Consider the following 22,548-nt stretch of genomic DNA (forward strand, 5'->3'; position numbering starts at 1 on the left):
CTACTGTGGTGGCTTGTGTGTTGCTATGATGCTGGAAGCTATGTCATCAGTATTTCAAATACGTTCAGGGTCACCCATGGTGGAAAGGTTTCGCCAGAGCTTCTAGGCTAAGACACACCAGGAAGAGAGGCCTAGTGATTGACTTCCAAAAATCATTCCATGAAAACCCACTGAATACTGCCTGATAGAGTGCTGGAGGATGAGCCCCTAGGTTGGAAGACACTACACAGTAGTTGCAGCAATGGACTCCAGCATACCGACGATTAGGAATGGGCAACGTTTAGTTCTGTTCTACATAAGGTTGCCATGAGTCGGAGCGGACTTAAGGGCAAGTAACAACAACATGGACATCTAGGTACATTTTCTTACTGGACCTCCATGTGACCAATTTAACAGACGCAAACTTCTCCTCGCCTCTAAAAGCCCGGGTTAGTTGCTCACTGAACTAGGAGGCTACTCTCTAGGATGCCCGTGCACTACGCTATGTCACGATGTGTTTATTACAAAGTAACCAGCTATGTCAGTTAAATAATTCAATTAGGTATTAAATAGACTGATGAGATAGGGTTACAAAATGAAACAGAGGTATCATTTCTGTGAAAACTTAGTTAACTGCTTTGGAAAGACTCAATAAAGTGATTCCCCCTTCCACCCCAAATAAAGTACAGTGGGTCCCTGGATTATGAATGTCTGATGTTATGGACAACTCGTACAAGCCCTTTAATATTACGTCAATTTGCCCTCACTTTGAAACAACTGAACCAGCCTCTACTTGAAATAAATTCTTCATCACTATCACCTTCACTTGCTGCAAGTGCAGCTTTTAAATCATTGAAAAGGCTTGGAGCCTTTTCTTGCACTAACATAAGGATAAATAAGAACTGTATGCATCTTTTCTGGCTCACCTACAAATTCTTAAAGACAGAGTTAGGAACCGACCTTGTTCGTAACCCGGGGACTGCCTGTACTGTTGAATTAGATAAGGGTAAGACCACTGTAAGCAACTGGAAAAAAACCTAGTCGTAAAATCCTGGAAGAACTCTATACTTCAGTTGCTTGAAAAATCAGCTTTAGTAAGGAAGTGCAAAGCCTGGGGTGTTAGACAATAAAGAGTAGTAAGTACTAGGGGTCTATGATGAGTGGAGCCTAAAATATTAACATCTAACTTTTTCAAAAAAACTGCTGGGGAGAAAAAAAAACTCTGAAAACCAAATTTTGCTTAAGGACATAGTTTTGGGTGCAAGCTCTTCAAAGAGAGGAGGTTTTCACCTTCGGAATCACTTTAAAACTTAATTCTGTAAGACTTCGAAAGGCAGTGTGAGTATCAGATCACAGTGGTGTTAAGAGTGTCCAGGGTACTCAACCTGCAGCCAAGAGAGTAGTAACAAGTGGCCTTACATTAAATACGTCCATGGAAATTGAACGTTTACCTGAGATAAGGCTGCTCAGGCTATTAAAATGTCAAATTTGAATGGCAGCTGTGTAATGAGTTTCTTTAAAAAAAAAAAATGAATTGCTATTTAACAAACACTGTCTGAAACGTTGATAATTGAAGATGGGAGATGAACACATGGGTGTTCATTACATACTCTCCCTACTCTTGAGAATGTTTGAAAATGTCTGGACCAAAAAAAAAAAAAAAAAACAGAAAAGCCAGCCTCTTTTTTTTCCCCTTTGCCCAATATAAAGCTCTTTCAAAATGTGGAGTCCCCAAAAACCATGAACCAAACCCTTTGCCATCAAGTTGATTCTAACACCTGGCAACCCCACGTGTTACACAGGAGAACTGCTCTATGGGGTTTTCTTGGCTGTAATCATTATGGAAGGAGCCCTGGTGGCGCAATGGTTAAATGCTCTGCTGCTAACCAAAAGGTTGGCAATTTGAATCCGCCTAGAGGTTCCGAAGGAGAAAGACCTTGTTGGCGATCTGCTCCCAAGAGGTTCCGAAGGAGAAAGACCTTGTTGGCGATCTGCTCCCATAAAGATTATAGCCTAGAAAACCCTACGGGGCAGTTCTAATCGGTTATATGCAATGAGTATGAGTTGAAAACTGTCTGGACTGAATATAACAACAACAATCTTTATGGAACCAGATCACCAGATCCTTCTTCCATGGTGTCATGGGTTGGGTTTGAACTGCTGATGTTTAGTAGAAGAGTGCAAACTGTTTGCACCACCCAAGGACCTATAGGGTCCCCAGGGGAGACATGACCAAGAAGATCTGGTTTAGAACCATTAACCTAGTTTTAACAGCCAGGATTGGAGAACTCCATTTCTTGCATCATAAGCAAACTGTGATATGATGAAATTTTAACTTGAAACTGGGCACATAAGTGGTAGTTCGAGATGTGCTATTTGATAAGACTGCCCATATGTAAGTGCAGGCAGAGAATGAAGCAAAGGTATGATGACCACTGTGGTACCTTTGGAACTGTGGTACCTTTGTACATTATGTACCCTACAAAGATTCACTAAAAAAAAATAAATGGCTCCCATGTGGAATTATCATCTCAGAGTTTTAAAATGTGTTTATTCCTAAGCTTTGAAGAAATATAAATACAACCACAAAAGCATACATATGCATCTCTTGTAACTGGACTACATTCATAGAGCTTCTTACCGACTTCTGGAAAAGGTTTTGCAAAGCTTGTGCCTTTGCTATTGTACCCTGCAAACCAATAAGTTTGAGTTTAATTGAACCAAGATAACAAGAGAATGTCAGGCTGCTGTACATCAGAGAAAATAGTCTGAAACCAGGTCAATCGTTTTCAGATACACAAGAAGAGGGGTGAAATGTTAACCATAGGTTATAAAGAACTTTTGTGGTTTGTAACATGATTGCATAGGGTTTTTCAAATGCAAGGAACAAGCACGAGCCCAGGCTGAGCAAGGCTCTCTGCCCAGCTGATTGGAATTGAAATTGCGTTAAGGTTGATAAAGTGAGTTTTCTAAGATGTACAGAGTGAACAAGTAGCTGTGAATCCATGTTTGGACTAAAGGTGACAGTATTAATAGAAAATTCCTTATTATGGCTGCTATAAAACCAGAATTTCAGATAATAACATCAGTAAATAAACAACTAATCTACCAAAATTTACCCAATTTTTCTTGTAGAGAAGATTTCTTTGGCAAATGACCAGAAGCCCCACCAACATAAATTGTCCCCCCCTTCCTAGGGAAATAACTCAGCCAGGGTGAGTGATTTGCACAAGATCACACATACTTTTAACCACACCCATTGCTGTTGAGTAGATTCCAACTCACAGTGACCCTGTAGGACAGAGGAGAACTGCCTCATTGAGTTTCCAGGGCTGTAATCTTTAGAAGAGCCCTGGTGGTTAAAAGCTTGGCTGCTAACCTAAAGGTCGGCAGTTCAAATCTACCAACCACTCCTTGGAAACCCTATGGGGCAGTTCTCCTCTGTCCCATATGGTCACTACGACTTGGAATTGACTCAACGGCATTGGTTTTTCCTTAATCTTTACAGAAGCTGACTGCCACGTCTTTTTCCTGTGCAGCAGCTGGTGGGTTTCAGCTGCCTACCTTTCAGCTGGCAGTCCAGTGCTTAATCACTGTGCTACCAGGGACCCTCACATATTTTAGGGCAGTCTAATATCATATATAAAGGTGCCTGGGTGGCACAAGCTGTTTGTGATCAATTGCTAACCTAAAGGTTGGAGGTTTCAACATACCCAGCCGCTCAGTGGAAGGCCTGCAGAACTATTTCTGTAAAGATCACAGCCAAAAAGAGCCTATGGAGCAGTTTTACTCTTTAACACACAGGATCGCCATGAGTTGGCGTTGACGTGATAGCAACAGGTATCATATATTAAATATATTTATATATACACACATGCAGACACGTATATATGTACATATACATATGCATATTTGTGTGTGGGTGTATGTGTGTGTGTGGGTGTGTGTGTATATATATACATATACACCATTTCTTAGCCTAAAAGCCATGTATGTAATAAAAGTCATGGAATTCAGAGTTTTTGTATTAGCACACATTTAAAATAAAGGGCTTAAGGTCCAGGGGCTTCATCTAATGCTTCACATTTTGAAGTTCATTACTATGTATGAACTGTTTTAGAAAAAGTTTGGTTTTTTCTAGGGTGCAAAGAAAGTGTGTAAACACAGCCCGTATTTTGAGACCATCCGTGGTCCTCCCTCATCCCCATTAAAATCTAAGAACTCTGGGTTTTGATACAACTTAGAGGTTTGCAATTGCGGCCTACTGCGGCTCCATATTTCATATATTTACCTTCTATATTCATCTATAGTACTCTACGTCAGCTCAGTCTTAAAGGGTAGCATAATCAAATAACCAGCACCCTCAAAAAATCTGTATTCAGGCAACAGACAGGTCAAATCTCTGTATAAACTTTAGTTCAGTGATGAGAGGGGGCGCTACCCACTGAGAACTACTCTCTATGGCCACAAATCATTGCAGTGAGCAGAAAATCACAGAGAAAAAGTCACTTGTATTCACATGTTACATACGGACTTTGGGGTAGTTGTGGGCAAAGATATCAGGGAATAAATAACCAGGCAGCAGTTCTGAAAGAAATTAAATGGGGTGGTCCTCAAGTGTTCAACTGTTTCATACATGGACAAAAAAAGGTCTATTTTGAGGTGAATCTGGGGTTTTGCACTTCTCATCCAGTCCTGTCTGGGACACCGACATTGCAGTTCGCTAGGCTGAGGAGAGTAGAGCAGTAGGAAATTTAGAGTGCAATGGTTAATTTTATGTGTCACCTTGGCTTGGCTTGGCTATGGTTCTCAGTGGTTTGGCCAAATAACTAGTCTAGTTGTTGTCATGGAGTTGTTACAAGTGATTAAATCACTGGGCCTGAGTACAGAAGATTACCATCCATAATGCAATACAATGTCCTTCCACAATGCAATCTAATGTAACATAATCCATCAATCAGGTGAGGCCATACCAACGTAGGGTGGATCCTAAGCTAATCACTTCTGAGTTTTCAAAAGACTAGAATAGACACAGAGACACACATACACATGGGGAGGACAGACGCCATGTAAGGATGGTCTACAAACCAAGGAAGGCTGAAATCCTGATTGAGCTTCTATCCTCCTGAACTATGAGAAAATAAATGTTTCTCAAAGCCACCCACTTGCGGTATCTGTGTTACAGCAACTCTAGGTAACTGAGACGAGGAGATCAATTCAGACTTCAGGTTGATCACTGTCACATTCGGGGTGAGATGGAGGTCTGATATGGTAACTTGGGAGGTCCAGTGATTTAATAAAGAGTCTTAAGACTTTTTTTTTCAGGTATGTTTTATGCCCCTAGGGAGCCTTTTCATTTGTTTAATTGATCATCTTGTAGTTTGTCTTCAGCACGGAGACTACGTACACAGGCTTTAATTTAAAAAGGGATTCTCCTCTGATTTTGGCGTCACTTCACACATTTGTGAGACAAGAAATTCCCTCAGCAGCTGTACTTACTTTGGGAACTCAAATGTACCTTATTAATGCTACTTATCAAGGCAACGGGTTTCAAAATACTTGCAAAACATTTGCTTATTTACATCAAAGTCTTCAGAGTTTTGCACAGCTAGATTTGGGCATGTAACAAACACTGTGTGTATGTGAAAGAAATACAAATGATGCCAGCAGATGGCATGGTCAGAAGCAAAGGGTTTGTGGAGGCAGGAAACAGCACAAATCCAAACTGAGAAGTGTGAGTGGCTGTAATTGCAACGCATCTACCTCTGAAGGAAGAAGGGCAAATGCATCATGTTAAAAGCTATTGGGGCAGATCCTTATCCTTTGGAGGTGTGCTACTCAAATGGGGGTTCGGCACCTGGGTGCCTACTGGACGATACACCACACGTGGTTTTTATTTTGGCTCCAGCAGAAAAACAATATTGACAAATTTCTTTCTCCTATTGCTCCCCACTTCATTCTAAAGAAGAGACAACAATAGCATCGGCTGCACTTGGCTGGTGCCTGCGAGGAGAAAATGGTAGAAGATGAGCTTCCCAGGCATACAGACACTGAAAAGCTCTTGCTACAGCTGTGGTGCAGCCAGGCTAGTGCTCCCATGGAAGTGATAGGTACCCAAGGTGGCCACTGGGAACCACAGCCCAGCTACTAAGACAGCATACAAAAGAATTTTCAGTGGACTTAAGTGTTTTCCACCATTACAGCCCCAGGCACTACTCCAAAGCAGGGCAAGTTTCTCTCTGACATTCTATCTTCCTCTGGCGTCTCCCTCCCATCTTCTGCTGCTCTGGCTCTTCTGGGGCATCAGGGTACCCAGGCTATTCCCTGGCTACTCATCAGACCTCTTGCAATCTTTCTGAACTTGAAGATCAGTGACATTTCATTGACTTTAATAATTCAGTAATAAGTCCCTGGAGAAGGACATAATGCTTGGTAACATACAGAGTCAGCGGAAAAGAGGAAGACCCTCAGTGAGATGGATTGACACAGTGGCTGCAACAATGGGCTCAAGCACAACAACGACTGTGAGGATGGTGCAAGACCGGGCAGTATTTCGTTCTGTTGTACACAGGGTCACTATGAGTCAGAACCAACTCGATGGCACCTAACAACAACAACAAGGATAATTCAAAACGGCAAGACTTCAACTGGTTTACTTTGGACACATCATCAGGAAAGACCAATCACTAGAAAAGGACATCATTGTTGGTAAAGTAGAGGGTCAGCGAAAACAAGGAAAACCCTTAATGAGGTGGATTGACCAAATAGTGACAATGGACTCCAACATATCAGTGGTCATGGATATGAAGGACTAAACAATGTTTCCTTCTGTTAAACATAAGGTTCCCATGAGTCAGAGCTGGCTCCAAGGCGACAATACTTCAAAATTACTTACTCCGACCACTCCAGTACCAGACATCATACCTCCTCCCATTATACAAATGCTTTGTGATTAGTCCTAATTCCCCTGAGAAATGTTAAGGGGTTCTTTAATCAAATTAATATAAAGAAAATAAAAAGACCATAATGCAGTGGGAAACAGAATGGACCAGCAGCCTGAAGAATGAAGTCCAGCAAGTCTATGGGAAAGTTGTCAACCTGGTTGGAACTCATTTATTTTCTCATCTTTTAAATTTAGAATTAAAAGAGAAAGAGGGACAGAGCGGGGTTCTGGAGGCTTGAAATGCCCCTACTGAGCCTATGATTCCCTATGAATGAATAGTATATTCCTGGAGTTTTTGAGTTTAAAAAGAAGCCTACTAGCCTCAATAAATCTTGAGTTAGGAGGATGTGGAGGAAACATTTTTGAGCCAGGATGAAGGGGGTGGAGTAAAAAGTACAAGTTTCTCTCTACCACACTAAGCTGATATTTCAGGAAAAAAAAATACCAGGGAGCAGTTGTGAAAGAAATTAAATAGGCTTTTCCTCTGCTTTTTAAGCTGTCTTATAGACTGACAAAAGAACCTGTATTCTGGGCTGAACCTGGAGGCTTCCGCTCCTCTCTTCCAGCCTCGTGAAGGAAATTCGCACGGCACTTAGCCAGGCTGACGAGAGTGGACAGACAGGGTCTTCAGTTCGATAAGTGAGATTCAGCCAAGTAGCACTTCATGGTGGATTAAATGAGGTCACAAATTATTCGTGGCTCCTTTCATTAATAGAGGAGTCTACCTCCCCAGTCCTTGAATCTTGGCTTGGTGATTTGCTGTGATCAGCAGAAGCCAGGCTGTGTGACTTCCAAGCCTCAACCTCAAAAACCCATATGGCTTCCTCTATTGTTCCCTTAGAATCCTGAGATCACCATACCAGGATGAAAGGGCACAAAGAGAGAGAGGGCCAGTCTTCTGTTGGCAACAGAGTGAGCTCAGGCGAAACCAGCAGACAACCCTCCAGTCAACCCACCAAATCATGAGAAATAATAAACTGTAGTTTTATGCCACTAAGCTCTGCATATATCATGGACTTCCGTGAGAACAAACAAATCTGTCTTGGAAGACAGCCAGAATGCTCCTTAGAAGAGAGGACATGTCACCAGGAGGGATTAATCTCTGGAGAAGGACATCATGCTTGGTAAAATAAGAGGGTCAGTGAAAAATACGAAGACCCTCCACGAGATGGACTGACACAGTCGCTGCAACAATGAGCTCAAACATACCTACTATTGTGAGAATGGCGCAAGGCTGGGCAATGTTTTGTTGTTATATACAGAGTTGCTCTGAGTCGGAACCAACTCAATGGCACCTCACAAGCTTTGGGGTAGTATTTCAGACAGCAATGGCTAGATCCACCTTCCATTTCAGAAAGGTTGTCCACTCCTGAGGCATGTAAATGTACCAGAAACAGAAGTACAGTTAAAAGGAAAAAAAAAAAAAATTTTTTTTTTGCATGATTCAGTGCTCAAAACTAAACCAAACAACAAAAACTATTTCAACAGAGGCAAGATATTTTTCTCTATAGGACTGTGCTATTCAAAATATCAAACACCCAGCCTTCTGTGTTGTATCGCCATGTTGTTTCATTAACTAAGAATGTGGTTTTTTATCCAGAATACTGGAATTTAAGAATGAAACCTGGCCTAATAGCTTCCACATGGTATAATTATGTCTCCTCACCTTAAAATATATCCGTAAGTGAGGACATAATTTGGATATTCCACCCATTTTCTGATTCAGAGATGCTGATAATTCTAACAATCCAGTCTTGCATCTGTAGAAAGCTAGCTTCTCCTATTACTTCATTTACACATGAAAATGAATCCCAGCTTTAAGAAAAACGTAGATCTATGGTTCACACTTGTCAGCATCTCAAAGCTATTGCATGCTTTGGCGATCTTTGTGCGTTTTATTTATATTTGAAGAGACATTTGAACGGAACATTGGGAAGAATAAAGAATGAATTTAGGATGATGGTTAAAAATGTACTAATAATTTTCCACAGCACGCACAGCTTCTTTGTATCACAAGGTCTTTTATTTTAATGCTCATGTGCAATGCTTTCCAAAATCTTTTGACCTCGAAAAAGCTGTTTTCCTCAACTTTGGGCTGATTCTTAGGAGTCCATGGCTATGTCATAAACAGGATATAAAGAGTTTTTGGGCTATGCTTTCATATGCTAAGTCAAAACGGATTATGAAGATTGGACCTTGGGAATCTTTTTAATTCCAAATTTTCATTTGATTTTTAGTGGGCCACCCCTAGTGGGACACCGATGTCTCCGTAACGTTAGCGGTCTACATCTGGTCTGCACTTCCTATTCCTTCCAGTTTTGAAAACTAACTTGATTCTATGATGTGAAAGATTTAAATGGTCCTCAGGAGGTCTATTTTAGACTCCTCAGATTGCTTTATGTAGAAGACAAATTCAGGGGGCCCAGGTCTACCGCTCTTTCTTAATTATTCTCAAGTATGCCCTGTGAAGAAGAAGTCTTTCCTTGGTTCTAAAAGGATTAATATGATTCAAGAGTTAGTGTTATAGATCAATGTTTTATAATTGAGTCAATAAAATTACAGCTTCATTCCATTTAATTTACCCTTTACAGGAAGCAATTTTTTTTTTTTAATTGTACTTTAGATGAAGGCTTACAGAACGAAGTAGTTTTTCATCAAACAGTACACACCTTGTTCTATGACATTGATTAACAACCCCACAACATGTCAACATTCTCCCTTCTCAACACTGGGTTCCGTATTACCAGTTTTCTTGTCCCCTCAGGAAGCAAATTTTTTGAGCAACTCAGTTGTCACATCCCTTTGGTCCCAGTAGAATATAAGACATAAATTCTTCCATAAAACAATATAAAGAACAGGGTTGAGAAGGGAGAAAAGGGAACTAAAATTCTTTATTTTCTAAAAAGGAAGACTGAAATGGTATGGAAATATGTAATACATGACCTCTATGAAAATCTAAAGGAGTCCTGGTGGCACAATGGTTAAGCACTTGGCTGCAAATCAAAAGGTTGGTGGTTCTAACTCACCAGTGGCTCCGCCAGGAGAAAAGACCTGGCAATTTGATTTCGTAAAGATTACAGTCTAGGAAGTCCTACGGGGCAGTTCTACTCTGTCCTGTTGGGTCGCTATGAGTTAGAATCGACTCGATGGCAATGGGTTTGGTTTTAGTATTGTGATTATTTATGTTAGAAAGATTAAGGAGGACAGGAAACCCACATGCTAGCAATTACCTCTGCTTTAAAAAAAAAAAGAAAAACAAAAACATTGCTGTCGAGTCTATTCCAACTCATAGTGGCCCTGTAGGACAGAGTAGAACTGCTCCATAGGATTTTCAAGGCTATAAATGTTTACGGAAGCAGGCTGCCAGATCTTTCTCCTGTGAAGCAGCTGGGTTCAAAATGCCGACCCTTTGGTTACCAGCTGAGTGCTTAATAGGAAGAGTAAAATAAATGCTACAATGTGGCAATGTGATCTGGAGTTAGAAAAGAAGGAATGACCCATCTGAGTAGGTCATCAGAGAAGGCTTAAGAGTGTCATGCTCTCCAAGTGGGCAGGAGAAGAAAGTGGGAGCAGCAAATAATCCCAAAATGGGAGAACCTACTTAGTCTATGAGGCCAGACAGCCTAAGATACATAATGGCTTTGTCACCCATTAGTGGTGTGAAGTTAGGAGGGAAAGTTACCTTGCTTGGCCTCCCTTTTTCTTCTGTGAAATGGGAGATTAAGGTTTCTACCTGTTAAGACAAATGGGAGGAAAAGGCACTAATGCATATAGTGTTTGAATAGAACCTCTCCATTTGATAAGATTCATCGATGTTGACTAAGGCTCAACCCTCTTTAACTATTATTATGGCTAAAACTCAGGGAGCATGCAAGAATAAAGGGTAACTATGGTAACCACTACAGCACAGACAATCCTGCAACAAAAACAGTATTAACCAACAGTAATTTATGAATGGATATGCCAAGAGGCGTAGGAGGGTGTAAGGGAGCACACTCACTGGCAGATACAGGTTGGGTTGTGGATATTTCACATACAAGACTAGACATGCTCCTTGTATATTAATACAGATGAGAGAGCACACAAGGAACACAGTCAGGGAAACATCTTAGACATAACCAGATGCCCCACAGGATGAAGTTCCTAGGTTCGAAGGCAAAGGACCAGAGACTCAGAGGACATCAATGTCAACTGGCACAACATAGTTCATAAAGACAATGTTCTGCATCCTACTTTGGTGAGTAGTGTCTGGAGTTTTAAAAGCTTGCAAGTGGTCATCTAAGATGCAGTTTTGGGTCTCTTCCAGTCCGGAGAGAGTGGGGAAAAAAAAAAAAAGTCTCAAGGCAGCAATTAGTCCAAAGGCTAGATGACCCTGAGACCAGAAGAGCTAGACGTTGCCCAGCTACTCTACCAGCCACGCTGACTAGGATCACAACAAACGGTTCCAGACAAGAGCAGGAGAAAAACATAGAACAAAAAAATCAAGTTTACAGAAGAGACCAGACTCGTTGGTCTGATAGAGACTGGATGAACACCCAGGACTCTGGCCCTAAGACACCCTTCTGAATTGGAACTAAAGCCATTCCTGGAGACTACCTTTCAGCTAAGCAATAAACAAGCCCATAAAATAAACAATAACACCTGAGAAGAACACGCTCCTTAGAACAATCAATTAAACAAGATCAAAAGGGCAATATTTTCCCAAAAGCAATGATGATAAGGCAGGAAGGGGTAAAAAATCAGGTTGAAAGGAATCGGGGATCCCAGGGCCAAAATGGGGAGACTCTTGACACATTGTGGGGGTTGAAGCCAAGGCCATGAAACACTTATGTACAAACTACCAAATGGGACTCTAATTTACTCCATAAACTTTCACCTAATGCAGAATTGAGAAAAACAAAAACAAATAAAAAACAAACAAAAAACCAAATTGGGGAGCTATCTCTATGTTAAATCTTAGAATGGAAGGCATTAGGGAAAGGCCATAAAAGGTATAGTAGAAGAAAAATGAATTCAGATATGCAAGGCAAAAGCAATTTTAAAACAATTAAGCGCTCATAAAATAATACCCCAATATAAGTTACAATTTAGTTCCTTATAGTTAAAAAAACAAAAAATAGCACAGCATTGAAATTGTCCTAGCATTGCTGTACAAGTTCTGTAATGCCATACGGAATTCAACTAACTTCAATAAGTAATTACTAAACATCTACTATGGTGGAGGAAAAGGATCCCTGGTGGCACAAAGGTTAAGCACTCGGTGTGAACCTACCAGCTGCTCCGTGGAAGAAAAGGCCTAGCAATTTGCTCCCATTAAAGATTTTGGCCTAGGAAATCCTATGGGCAGTTCTAATCAGTCCTATGGAGTTGTTATGAGTCGAAATCCACTCAAGAGCACAAAACGACAACATGGTGTAGGAAGAGGTCCTTGGTGTCACAATTAAGTGCGTGGCTTCTAACTGAACGGTTAGTGGTCTGAGCCTACCCAGAGGCTCCTTGGAAGAGAGCCAGGAGATCTGCTTCCGGAAGGTCACATTCCTGAAAACCCTATGGAGCAGTTCTTTTCTGCAACACATAGTGCCACCATGAATCAGATGTGATTTGACAGCATTTGGCTGGCTTTGGGTTATGGTATAGGAGCTGAGATATAAACATTCATAAGCCACAGTCCATGCCCTCTAAGACCCTGAGGCATATATGCTCTGCACACATATAGCTAAATATACTAAGTGTGAACCTATTTTATGAGAACTCACAGAATAGAGTATTGAATTCATCCTGTGGGAAGAGGAACTGGGAATGCACTTAAAGGGTTCTTCAGGGTTACAACGCAAATGTCTACAAGGTGAAGCAAATGGAATAAATGGATGAATTGAATTACGTGTAAAACAGTAGGGAGTGGGGACGGTCTAGGAAACCCCACTGTGCATTCCTGCTTAAAAATATTCAAGTTAAAATTTTCAAGGAAATCACATATACATTAACAAAACCACCTGAGACCCGTTTTGCAACCTCTGTAATACAAACAGGAAGTGCCTTATGAATTGGATTTGGAAACAGTGGTGAACATCATCAGGCAGAGAAGAGGAATGGGTGAAATTCTAGGCTGTTTGCTGAGACCCAGAGGTGAAAGTACAGTGGTAAGGTGGCCTGAAAGACTGAACAATGAAGTGTGAGGAGGGAGAGGAGCCCAGGTTGTAAAGGGCCATGAACACAATGCTAAGAAGCTCAGACTTTTTCCTGAAGGTATCAAGAATCACAGCATTAATTTCTATGTATCCTTAACAGCATAGTTTTAAGTGTTTGAGTTTCTGAGATCTTTTTGACAACAGACTTATCATTATAAATGATTCCAACTTAGAGCATTACAATGTCTATCACTAAGACAAAATCTGATGAATTACCATGATGGAAAATACCTACATTTAAAAATCCATTCAACTAAATATTTGATATCTATGAACATCTGGTTATTTAACAGATTGGATAGCTCAAGTCATACTGATGATGTCCAAGTTTATATTGAATTTTTCTCTCTAGAGCTGTAAAAATAAATACGGCTATTAAAACTCACTCAATAACGAATACACTCATATTTTAAAATTATATACAAGCTCTGTGGCCAAGCGCTTTGTGTATCATTTCATTTAAATCCATAACATTCCTATTGTTATGAGTAAACAGTGTTATCCCATTTTTCAGGTGAAGAAACAGAGGCTAAAGGAGACTAAATAACTTAGGAATATAAAGGAATATATAGTCAGTAAGTAAAGGAATCAGAGCTTTACCCAGGCAGTCTGCTTCCAGAGTGGACACTCCTAATGTTCATATTAAGTCGAGTTGTTCTTTCTTTCTAAGCCCGTTGAATAAGACATTCTCTCTCTGACGAATGCAGTTGTCCCTGTGCTTCTCCTTGACCATTCAAGGGCTTGTCTATGCTTGTTGCACTAGGCTATTTCAATAACTCCTTCTTATTTACTGATTGTTAGGATTTCTCTTTTATTCCTAAGAGCTCTTTTTAGTCCTGGTACGTTTATTACTAGATAGAACCACTGGAGGAATACGTATTTTTTCTTACTCTACCCTTTCCCCCACTTTTTTTTGCCTCTACCAGATCTCTCTTAAAACAGTCTCCATTTTCAAAGCATCTGCTTGGCAGAAGGCTTGATTTACTTTGAGTTTGTCCCTTGCTGTTGTTGTCCTTGGCTGCTGCTGAGTCAGCCCCCAACTCAAGGCGACTTCATGCCTAATGGGATTGGATCATTGTGATCCATAGAGTTTTTGCTGGCTGATTTTTTTTAGAAGTAGATCATCAGGCTTTTATTCCTAGTCCATCTTAGTCTGAAAGCTTCCCGGATGCCCGTTCAGAATCATAGCAACTTACAAGCCTCCACTGACAGACAGGTGGTGGGTATGTATGAGGTGCGTTGGCCCAGAATCCAACCCGGGTCTCCTGCATAGAAGGGGAGACTTCTACCACTGGGCCACCACTGTCCCCAAGTTTGTTCCTACTTCATCATAGAGAAAAACTCCTGGTATGTCATAAGAGAAATCATAACTTGAAATATATACCTTGCAGAGTATTTTGTGTGACTCTGCAACATGATCTTGAAAAGTGTGATCAGTGTCCCTTAGTGACTTGGTTATTGGGACTTTTTGCATAGTTCCTTCCTGCTTAGAGATGGTTTCTATACCAGCATTTTTGCAATACCAGAAGAGTAACTGTTATCTGGAATGATTTTAATCTGCCGCTCTGGTGGAAAGATTATGCTTTCAAGCTTTGTGCTTGTCTCCAAGCCAAGGATTCCCGATGGTTTGCAATATGACCATGTTGACACAGCCGCTCATAAAGAGGTGAAGATTTCTTAGCAGACGCATGAAATTATCTATGGGTGATCACAGTTTATCACACACAGCTTAGTTTATGCTGCATCATTCTCACACTGTTTCAAAATTGATAACAAATCTCTTCCACCAATTTACCTATCTTCTGTTGTTTGTTTCAATACACAATCTCCCTACAGCTTCTCCAGAGCTTCAGACACAGCACTTACAAATGTCAGCATCTATTAGCTCTGCACATTCACCTTGGTTTTCTGATTTCTCCTGAGTAGTCTCAAAAACAAAAAAAAAAACAAAAAAAACACTTTTTTTTTTAGCCTCTCAGAGGCGAACCTAGGTGGCTTAACATGTGTGTGCGTTTTCTCAAAATTGGGCATTACAGCGAAGCACAGCCACTACCCATCTGTCAGTAAGGCCTGCATGTTTCTATGATGCTGGCCAGTTTTCAGCAGAGCTTCCAGACTAAGACAGATTAGGAAGAATGGCCTGGCGATATACTTCGAAAAATCAGTCAATGAAAACACTATGGGTCACAATGATTCAATGCACACACATCACAGGGATGGCGAAGGACCCGGCAGTGTTTCCTTTCCGTGTACGTGGGGTCACCATGAGTCAGAGGATGAATGGAGGGTAGCTAACAGCAACAATCTTATCTCTCCTATTCGTTTGCAAATTTCTCTGGATCCCTCAAAGAACCTAGCAGAAAGCTTCCTGCCTTGCTTATGGTCAATGGAGTGAACTACATTTTTGCCATTTGGCATATCGTGGCAGCATTTCTTCAGTGAATCCAAATTTCCGGCGCCTTATCTTATTTCCAAGCTTCTTCTGAAAACATTTCCTGTCTGATCTTTATAATCAGATTCAGCTCACATCAAGCAGGGCCTCCTTTCAACCAGTCACACTGGTTCTTTGAGGCCTGAAAAGAAATGTGTGTACAGCACAAGTCTATAGACCGAGGTCTTGTGCCTGATCTGAAACGAACAGGCAGGGCCAGGGCTCTGCTTTCACTGATGTAAAAACGTTGGCTCAAATTAATAAAAACAACTTCTACTGACTTAAAATCATGCAGAAAACTGCAACCTAGTGACTGGTCCTCAAAGGCCCCTCTGTCCTGGTTACAGGGTCACAAGGCTGATTGTTACACCTGTATTTTTGCTATTAGCACATGAACCAATAGGGCTGGGCTGCGAATGGAAAGGCTTGCATTTCAAATGCACTGAGAGGCACCTTGGAAGAAAGGCCTGGCAATTTGCTTCTGAAAGGTTGCAGCCATGAAAACCCTATGGAGCAGTTTTACTTTGCACACATGGTGTTGCAATGAGTCAGAATTGACTTGATGTCAACTGTTTTTTGTTTTTTTACATGAACCAAACCCTACAGCTTCTCTTGTTTTCTCTTCTAATGTCCCTCTAAAGTGCTGGTATAAAACTCAATCAAAATAAAGCATGGCAGAAGGCTTTGGAATTTGTGAAATACTTAATACAATATAAATAGAGGATAGCATGTTTATTGGGCTTTACGGGAAAAAAAAATTTCTGGAAAAAGGAAATAAAACATTATCTTGTCTGGAATTTTCTAGGCCATTGTTCAGTGAATTTTATTGCTTCTATTCTAATACATCCATAGTCTCCCTCTTTTTGCAAAAATGGTGATGTCTCATTCCTTCTTATCCTTTACAACTAACTATTCCTAGGGTCTCTGGTATTATGCTGGAGTATAATACAGGGTGTTGTTCAAGAGAGTTATGCTATTCAGTTATGATAGAGGCAGTTTACGATAGCGGTTTCCTGTCCTTTTTCATATACCTCCATACTCCAATTTCACTTATCTGTGCAAGAAGCCTTATTCTCTCACACTGGAATTATTCTGGTTATAAGAAACTATTGTGAATTCACAAGAAATACATAATTACTTCTCAGTAACAGACTCTCACTGGCTATCTTGAGTAGTCCTTTAGTAACGATACTTGACAGTAATGATCAGGCAGCTGAAAGAAATCAGTTTAATATTAAAAAATCTATGAGTACTTATATAGAGTATAGTAGTAATAGTAGAGAATGCTAGTTAGAATTCAGTAAAATAAAATAAATAAAACATTTCAGGGGAAATACACACCATCATCTCCAAATACATAAAATAACCTTTTACATATTAGAGATCTTTGTATGTATTTTATTAAATAATTAAAAAAAATCAATTAGTATATTTGCAGTCAGTGGCTTGATAGCACTAATGTGCAAAAGACATCCTTAAGCGGTAAGAGATTTTCTTTGAAAGTTTCATGTTTACAGTATTATTTTGTTGGGCACATATTTTCCTATAAATAGTAAAAAGATTATTTCAGGCCAGCCTACAAGGACTTGTCAGACAATTCATATACATATGTTTTTAAGAATATTCCCCCACATAGGTGGTGAAGCTTGACCTAATTAGGTTAATTATCAATTCTGTCCAGTTTTATATGTTTTATGGCCATGTACACAATTAATTATGTATTTATCTATTTATTTTTCCCCAAAGAGAAAAAAACAACGGACCATAGTTGCCTCTTGTCTCCAGGGGACTTCAGATACGCACCTACATCAATACTTTCTAGTGGCATCAGAATAGGTCTCATTTGACAAAAAAAAAAAAAAAATTATCTGTATTATTGATAAAGGCATTTACTGTCCCAGAGTAAGAAGAAGTTGCAAAGAAACATCCAATGAGGAACAACTTAGTTTTCTCCCAACAAAGCTTTTGGCTGCCAGTAAGACAGATGCTCTCAGTGCTCCTTACCTGCAGTGCACAACCATTGGACCCGCATCGGGAGGGTTACAGGTTTTGACTCTCCGTAAGAAAGCTAGGAAAGGTGTTGGGTGTTCTGGAACGCCGTGATCAGGCCAGGCGGTGAACTGGAATTGTCTCACTTCTCTCTTCTCGCTTGAACCATTCTGGGAAGTAAGAACATAGGCTGAAATTCTCGTTTCCTAGACTCAGATTCCAGTGAAGAATAATATGTGGACCAGAAGAACTAGACGGTGCCCAGCTACCACTGCTGACTGTTCTGATTAGGGCCACAATAGATGGACCTTGACAGAATGGGAGGAAAACATGGAACAGAACTCACTATGCTTAAAAAGCTCAGACTTACTGGCCAGTTGAGACTAGAGGACTCCCTGAGACTACTGCCCTGAGATACCCTTTAAACCTTAAACTGAAACTATCCCTGAAGTCACCTTTTAGCAAAATAACAAAATGGCACACAAAATAAAGGCAATTACCCCTTAGTACAGTGCTCCTTTAAAAAAACCATCTATATGAGGCCAAAAGGTTAACTATTCTAAAGCAAAGAAGTGAATAGGGAAACTAGAGTACTGGAAATGAAACAACCACATACAATTAAATAGAATGCTGACATCTAATCAGTGTCACTTAACACTTTGTATAGAAATTCTCAAATGGGAGCCTATAATTTGCTGTGTAAACCTTCACTGAGAATACAATAAAATATTTTTAAAAAACCACAAAAGAGTAACATGTGGAAGGGTAACACTGAAATATGCTATCTTAATCCCACCCCCCCTTGAGAACATACACTCTTTGAGATAAAAACCTAGAGATATTCAGAAACGACAAATATTTGTGCCAGAAGATAAAATTCTCATGGGAGAAGCATTCCATTTTTCAGGCTTAACTAACAGGAGTGCTGCTGTTATATCTTACAGGAAGAGCTAGTTCTTCTTCATCTATTCTTCATTTGCCGAAACCTTCATTTGAGAGCACGAGTTTCCTCTTTACTGATAAATTGCCAGACCAGGAGAAAAATTGCTGCGTGATAATGGAAAAATTATTTCATTCTTCACTGTTGCCAGTGGGATCGAGATTTAAACGAAAGCCGTAAGAGATCTGATTTCTCAAAAGCAGCTCTCTTTAAATAATGGAGAGGAGAGAAGGAGAGCAAACAACGACAAAAAAAGCAAACCTTGTAAAGTGCAAATGTTCGAACACAGTATGTGGCCAGCTCCACCGTATCAAGCAGTGTCACTTGGACCAGCCCGTGGGTTTCTGTGCCTCGGCTGGGCCAATACTGGTCACACTTCACCTAGAAGAAACAAGTGACAGAGTCAGGGCAGAGGCTTATCCACTTCTCCATCAGCTTTACTTTGAGTTGCTGTTGAAGGAAAACAGCCTTTCTGCGTTTCATTTTATGTTGATCTTTTTCTGGCTTGCATCTTGTTATCCCAATGTATGCAAATTACCGCTCTGATGCCAATATAAACAACATTTTTCAAACCGGTAGGACTACGACACAGGAAAGGATTCAATTTTCCTGGAGAAAAATAAGTTGCAGATTGTGGCTGAGTAAAATCAGGAGAGAGGTATTTGAAACTTCAGTGTACTTGAAAAGAAAACACAAATTTGTTCTGGGATAGACATTACGCATCGCGCTGGGAAGGTTACACTGAGGCGTTTAAGCTACACAGGCAAACTGTTAGTGTTCATCCATCAAGATTTAAAAGACGCAAGTTATTTCATCTTGAGCTATCATGATTTCCAAACACGCTTGTTTGAAGAAAAGTAGAAATAATTGGTAAATCAATCAAAGCATAATAAACACCACAAGCATGTGTCCTTCTTTTAAATACTAGATAAATAGTATTTGTATCCCAAACAAATTAAATCTGTAATGGCTAGGGGAAAAAGAGATTTCTGTTCTTTAAAAGCAGTTGCAGAACGTCAGACATTAGCAGTGCAAAGTTTAAATAATTTAAAATTCAATCCTTTGAGAGGAATACTCGACAATTTCTACACGGAGCTGAGCAAAAGCCCACAAAAGGTATTCAACCCAATTAGTTTAACGTGCAACAAAGAATAACTTCAAGTCTCCAGTAAGCCTCAAACTTACTGAGTCTGTCCATCGGGCATTAAGAAACCTAATGGGAAATGACAAACACAGCAGTATATTTTTGAATAAGGCCATAGACCAGAATACATTTACCCTTCCTATGTCATATTATAAAAGAAAAATGGGAGTAATTCTTAACTGAAACCCACTGAAACGCCTTTCTCTAGGTCAAGAAATCTCGCACTATTTTATATTAGGCAACATGCCTTTACTTGAAAAAGAAAGGCTCCCAAGTCACCATCTTTGGATTTAAAAGATTTAAAAGAAAAGCAATCAGGCATTATTATACCAGACACTAGAATTTTTTTTGGTCCAGTGGAGAGAATTACTAGATAATTATTTGTTTTTATGTGGAATATAAATATCAGTAGCAGTCTGTGAATAATACTGTCATTTTCTGTTGCACAGTTACAGCTCTGCTCTTTAGAGAGCTCCAGGCTCCCTCTAACCAGATACGGGGCCCTGTGAAAAGGGGGAGTTTAATCCTCTAAACAATTTCCTAGACAAGAAAAAGGAAAAAAACAAAAACAAACCAAAAAAAAAAAAGTATAAAAAAAGCACTTTAAACTATAGTTTGTCCAATAAACCAAAAACTGGATTCACAAGGTTTAACTCCCTTGCCTTTGTATCAGCTGTGAAAACACAACCCTCACCTATTTAATCAAAAGCAAACAAAAGTGGCTCACAGTAAAATAAAAATTCTATTACTTTGCAGGATTAAAAAAAAAATAAAGAGTAGTTTGCATGTTTCCTAGATGCAGAAAGTATTCTTCTGTGTTTTACATTTCTATCATATGCTGTAATTCAAAGAAAAACAACAAAAGGGAAAGACAATGCTTTAAGGAAATACTGGTACAGTCTGACCAGGACTGAGCACCTCTTTATGTCCTCTGACTGTCCCCTAAAACCCAGGTCATATTTGACATACTTGGTGAAGATTAACACCTGGATAGAGCCAACATTACTTAAGTGGCAATGATGGAGATGGAAGAAATTACAGAATTTGGCCAAAGGCTCTGTTTTCAACCATAAAATAGATGTCAAGTTGATGTCTCGCTGCAAAGGACCACAGTTACTTTGGAAGTCTCATATTGCAGCATCCAAGAGGGTGCCGGCAATCTGTTTAGTTAAGGAGTCAAGAGAGAAGCTCAAACTCATTATTTAATAGTTCCAGCTGGATGACCACCCTTTCAAATCAAAACCAACAGATCAAATCTGATGAGGACAAATACGACTATGATGGGCACAAATACAGCAAGCTAATACAATAAAATGATCTATAAGGTCACGTTTAATGCAATGAACCAAACCCATGGCAATTATATTTCAGAGCTAGGAACTGGCTAAATTCAGGCTTGTGGTGAGGCAAGACTAAGGAGACAACGGAAAGAACTGGAAGCCAGCCCTTATGTGACCACTGGGAAAATCACTCCATTATTTGGTGACTGTCCATCTACAAATCTGCCTCATCTGTAAAATGTATGAAAAACCAGGAGTATACTAATTTATCTCATACTTTTAGAAATAAATTTGGCAACTGTAGCTATTATTGCTTTAGTTTTAATCTGATCTCTTTAGAGAAAAAAAAATACTCAACACATTACTCTGAGGAGTAAATGTTGTGAAAATTTCTAGCTAAAGGAAAAAAAATTACATTTATACTCAATTAAAGTAACCCACTATAATCTTTCTCTTTACCAAAAAAACTGCTTTAAAAGGTTTCAACCAACTGCAAAAATCAGAAGCAATATTAAAAAGACAATATATTTAGACATTGCCGCTTTCTCTCAGGAAATATTCTCAGAGGGAGTTTATGAGAAAGAAATACCCTAACGCATGTGATCTAGACAGGCATGATTCCAGAAGCAGGAAGAGCAGCTTTCCCTGAGCTCATCTGAACAGAAGTACCTTCTCCCCCTTGCTGTGACCTGAGTGTTTCCTTTCTCAAGCTCATTCTCTGAGGAGCCTACACAGGATTCATCTGATTTCTGAGGCTAAATTTAGGGCCTTAGCTCTGTTGATGAATATTCCTTAAGTCTTTCGTTTTCAGCCACACGCTAAACAAATAATTTCCCATTTTAACATTAGAGAGAACGTCTTAAGTGTAGTGAGGGAAAAAAAAAGACAATAATAGAAATTTATTATGTTTTTTCTAATTGGCTAATGTAAATGAACTAGTTCCATTTTCCTCTCGAAATATTTTACTTTGACAACAGCCCGCTTCCCACCTTTTATATCCTGAGAGAAAACCTCAGAAGGTGTTTCTAGAGAGAGTTACTGTTTGTTAGGCTTCATGTATATATATATAAAGCTAAGTGTGAGAGCTGAGAAATACAGGCAGCTTCCCTCTGAGTAAATAAGAACTAGAAGGCAGGAAGGACTGAATACAACTACTGCTTTTTGACTTTTTGATTCTGAAGTGAATGCAGGTGGCCTTCATGACTGATGCATAGAAGTTAGGCCGAATCTTACTGGATGACCAAAGGCTAGCTGCCTTGCCTATAGAATGGGAACACTATCTCCAGTGTCACAGGGCTGTTGTAAGGACTAGACATTGATGTACCTAAAACACAAAACCCGAGGCCTGGCACAAAGAGGCAATCAACCAGTACTGCTGTTGTTAGCTGCCATTCAGTCAGCTCTGACTCATGGCGACCTTACGTACAACAGGACAAAACCTTGCCTGGTCTTGTGTCATCTTCATGATCATTGGTATGTTTGAGTCCATTGTTGTGGCCAAGGGTGGATTATTCCATGTTTTTGTGGTAAAAAACGTGAAATTTTTCACTACAGATTAAGAAGTAAGCACAAGTAAGTCCATGCTTACCTTGTTCACTGGGTCACGCATCCCTGTCAGGGATTGTAAATTTGAAAAGAGGTTTTGATTCTGTAG

General features: G+C 39.9%; 1 protein-coding gene across 5 annotated transcripts in view; it reads right to left on the reverse strand.

The window, feature by feature from the left end:
* PTPRD (protein tyrosine phosphatase receptor type D) overlaps window positions 1-22,548 on the reverse strand; it is a 591,083-nt gene that overhangs the window by 34,444 nt on the left and 534,091 nt on the right. For all 5 annotated transcript variants that reach the window (XM_049896355.1, XM_049896354.1, XM_049896353.1 and 2 more), the window contains 2 exons: window positions 18,732-18,851; window positions 17,546-17,700 (listed from right to left, as the gene is read on the reverse strand). In XM_049896355.1, coding sequence (XP_049752312.1) covers window positions 17,546-17,700; window positions 18,732-18,851 — 275 coding nt within the window. The remainder of the gene's footprint in view (window positions 1-17,545; window positions 17,701-18,731; window positions 18,852-22,548) is intronic.

Source organism: Elephas maximus, chromosome 9 (assembly GCF_024166365.1).
Source record: "Elephas maximus indicus isolate mEleMax1 chromosome 9, mEleMax1 primary haplotype, whole genome shotgun sequence".
NCBI lineage: Eukaryota > Metazoa > Chordata > Mammalia > Proboscidea > Elephantidae > Elephas > Elephas maximus.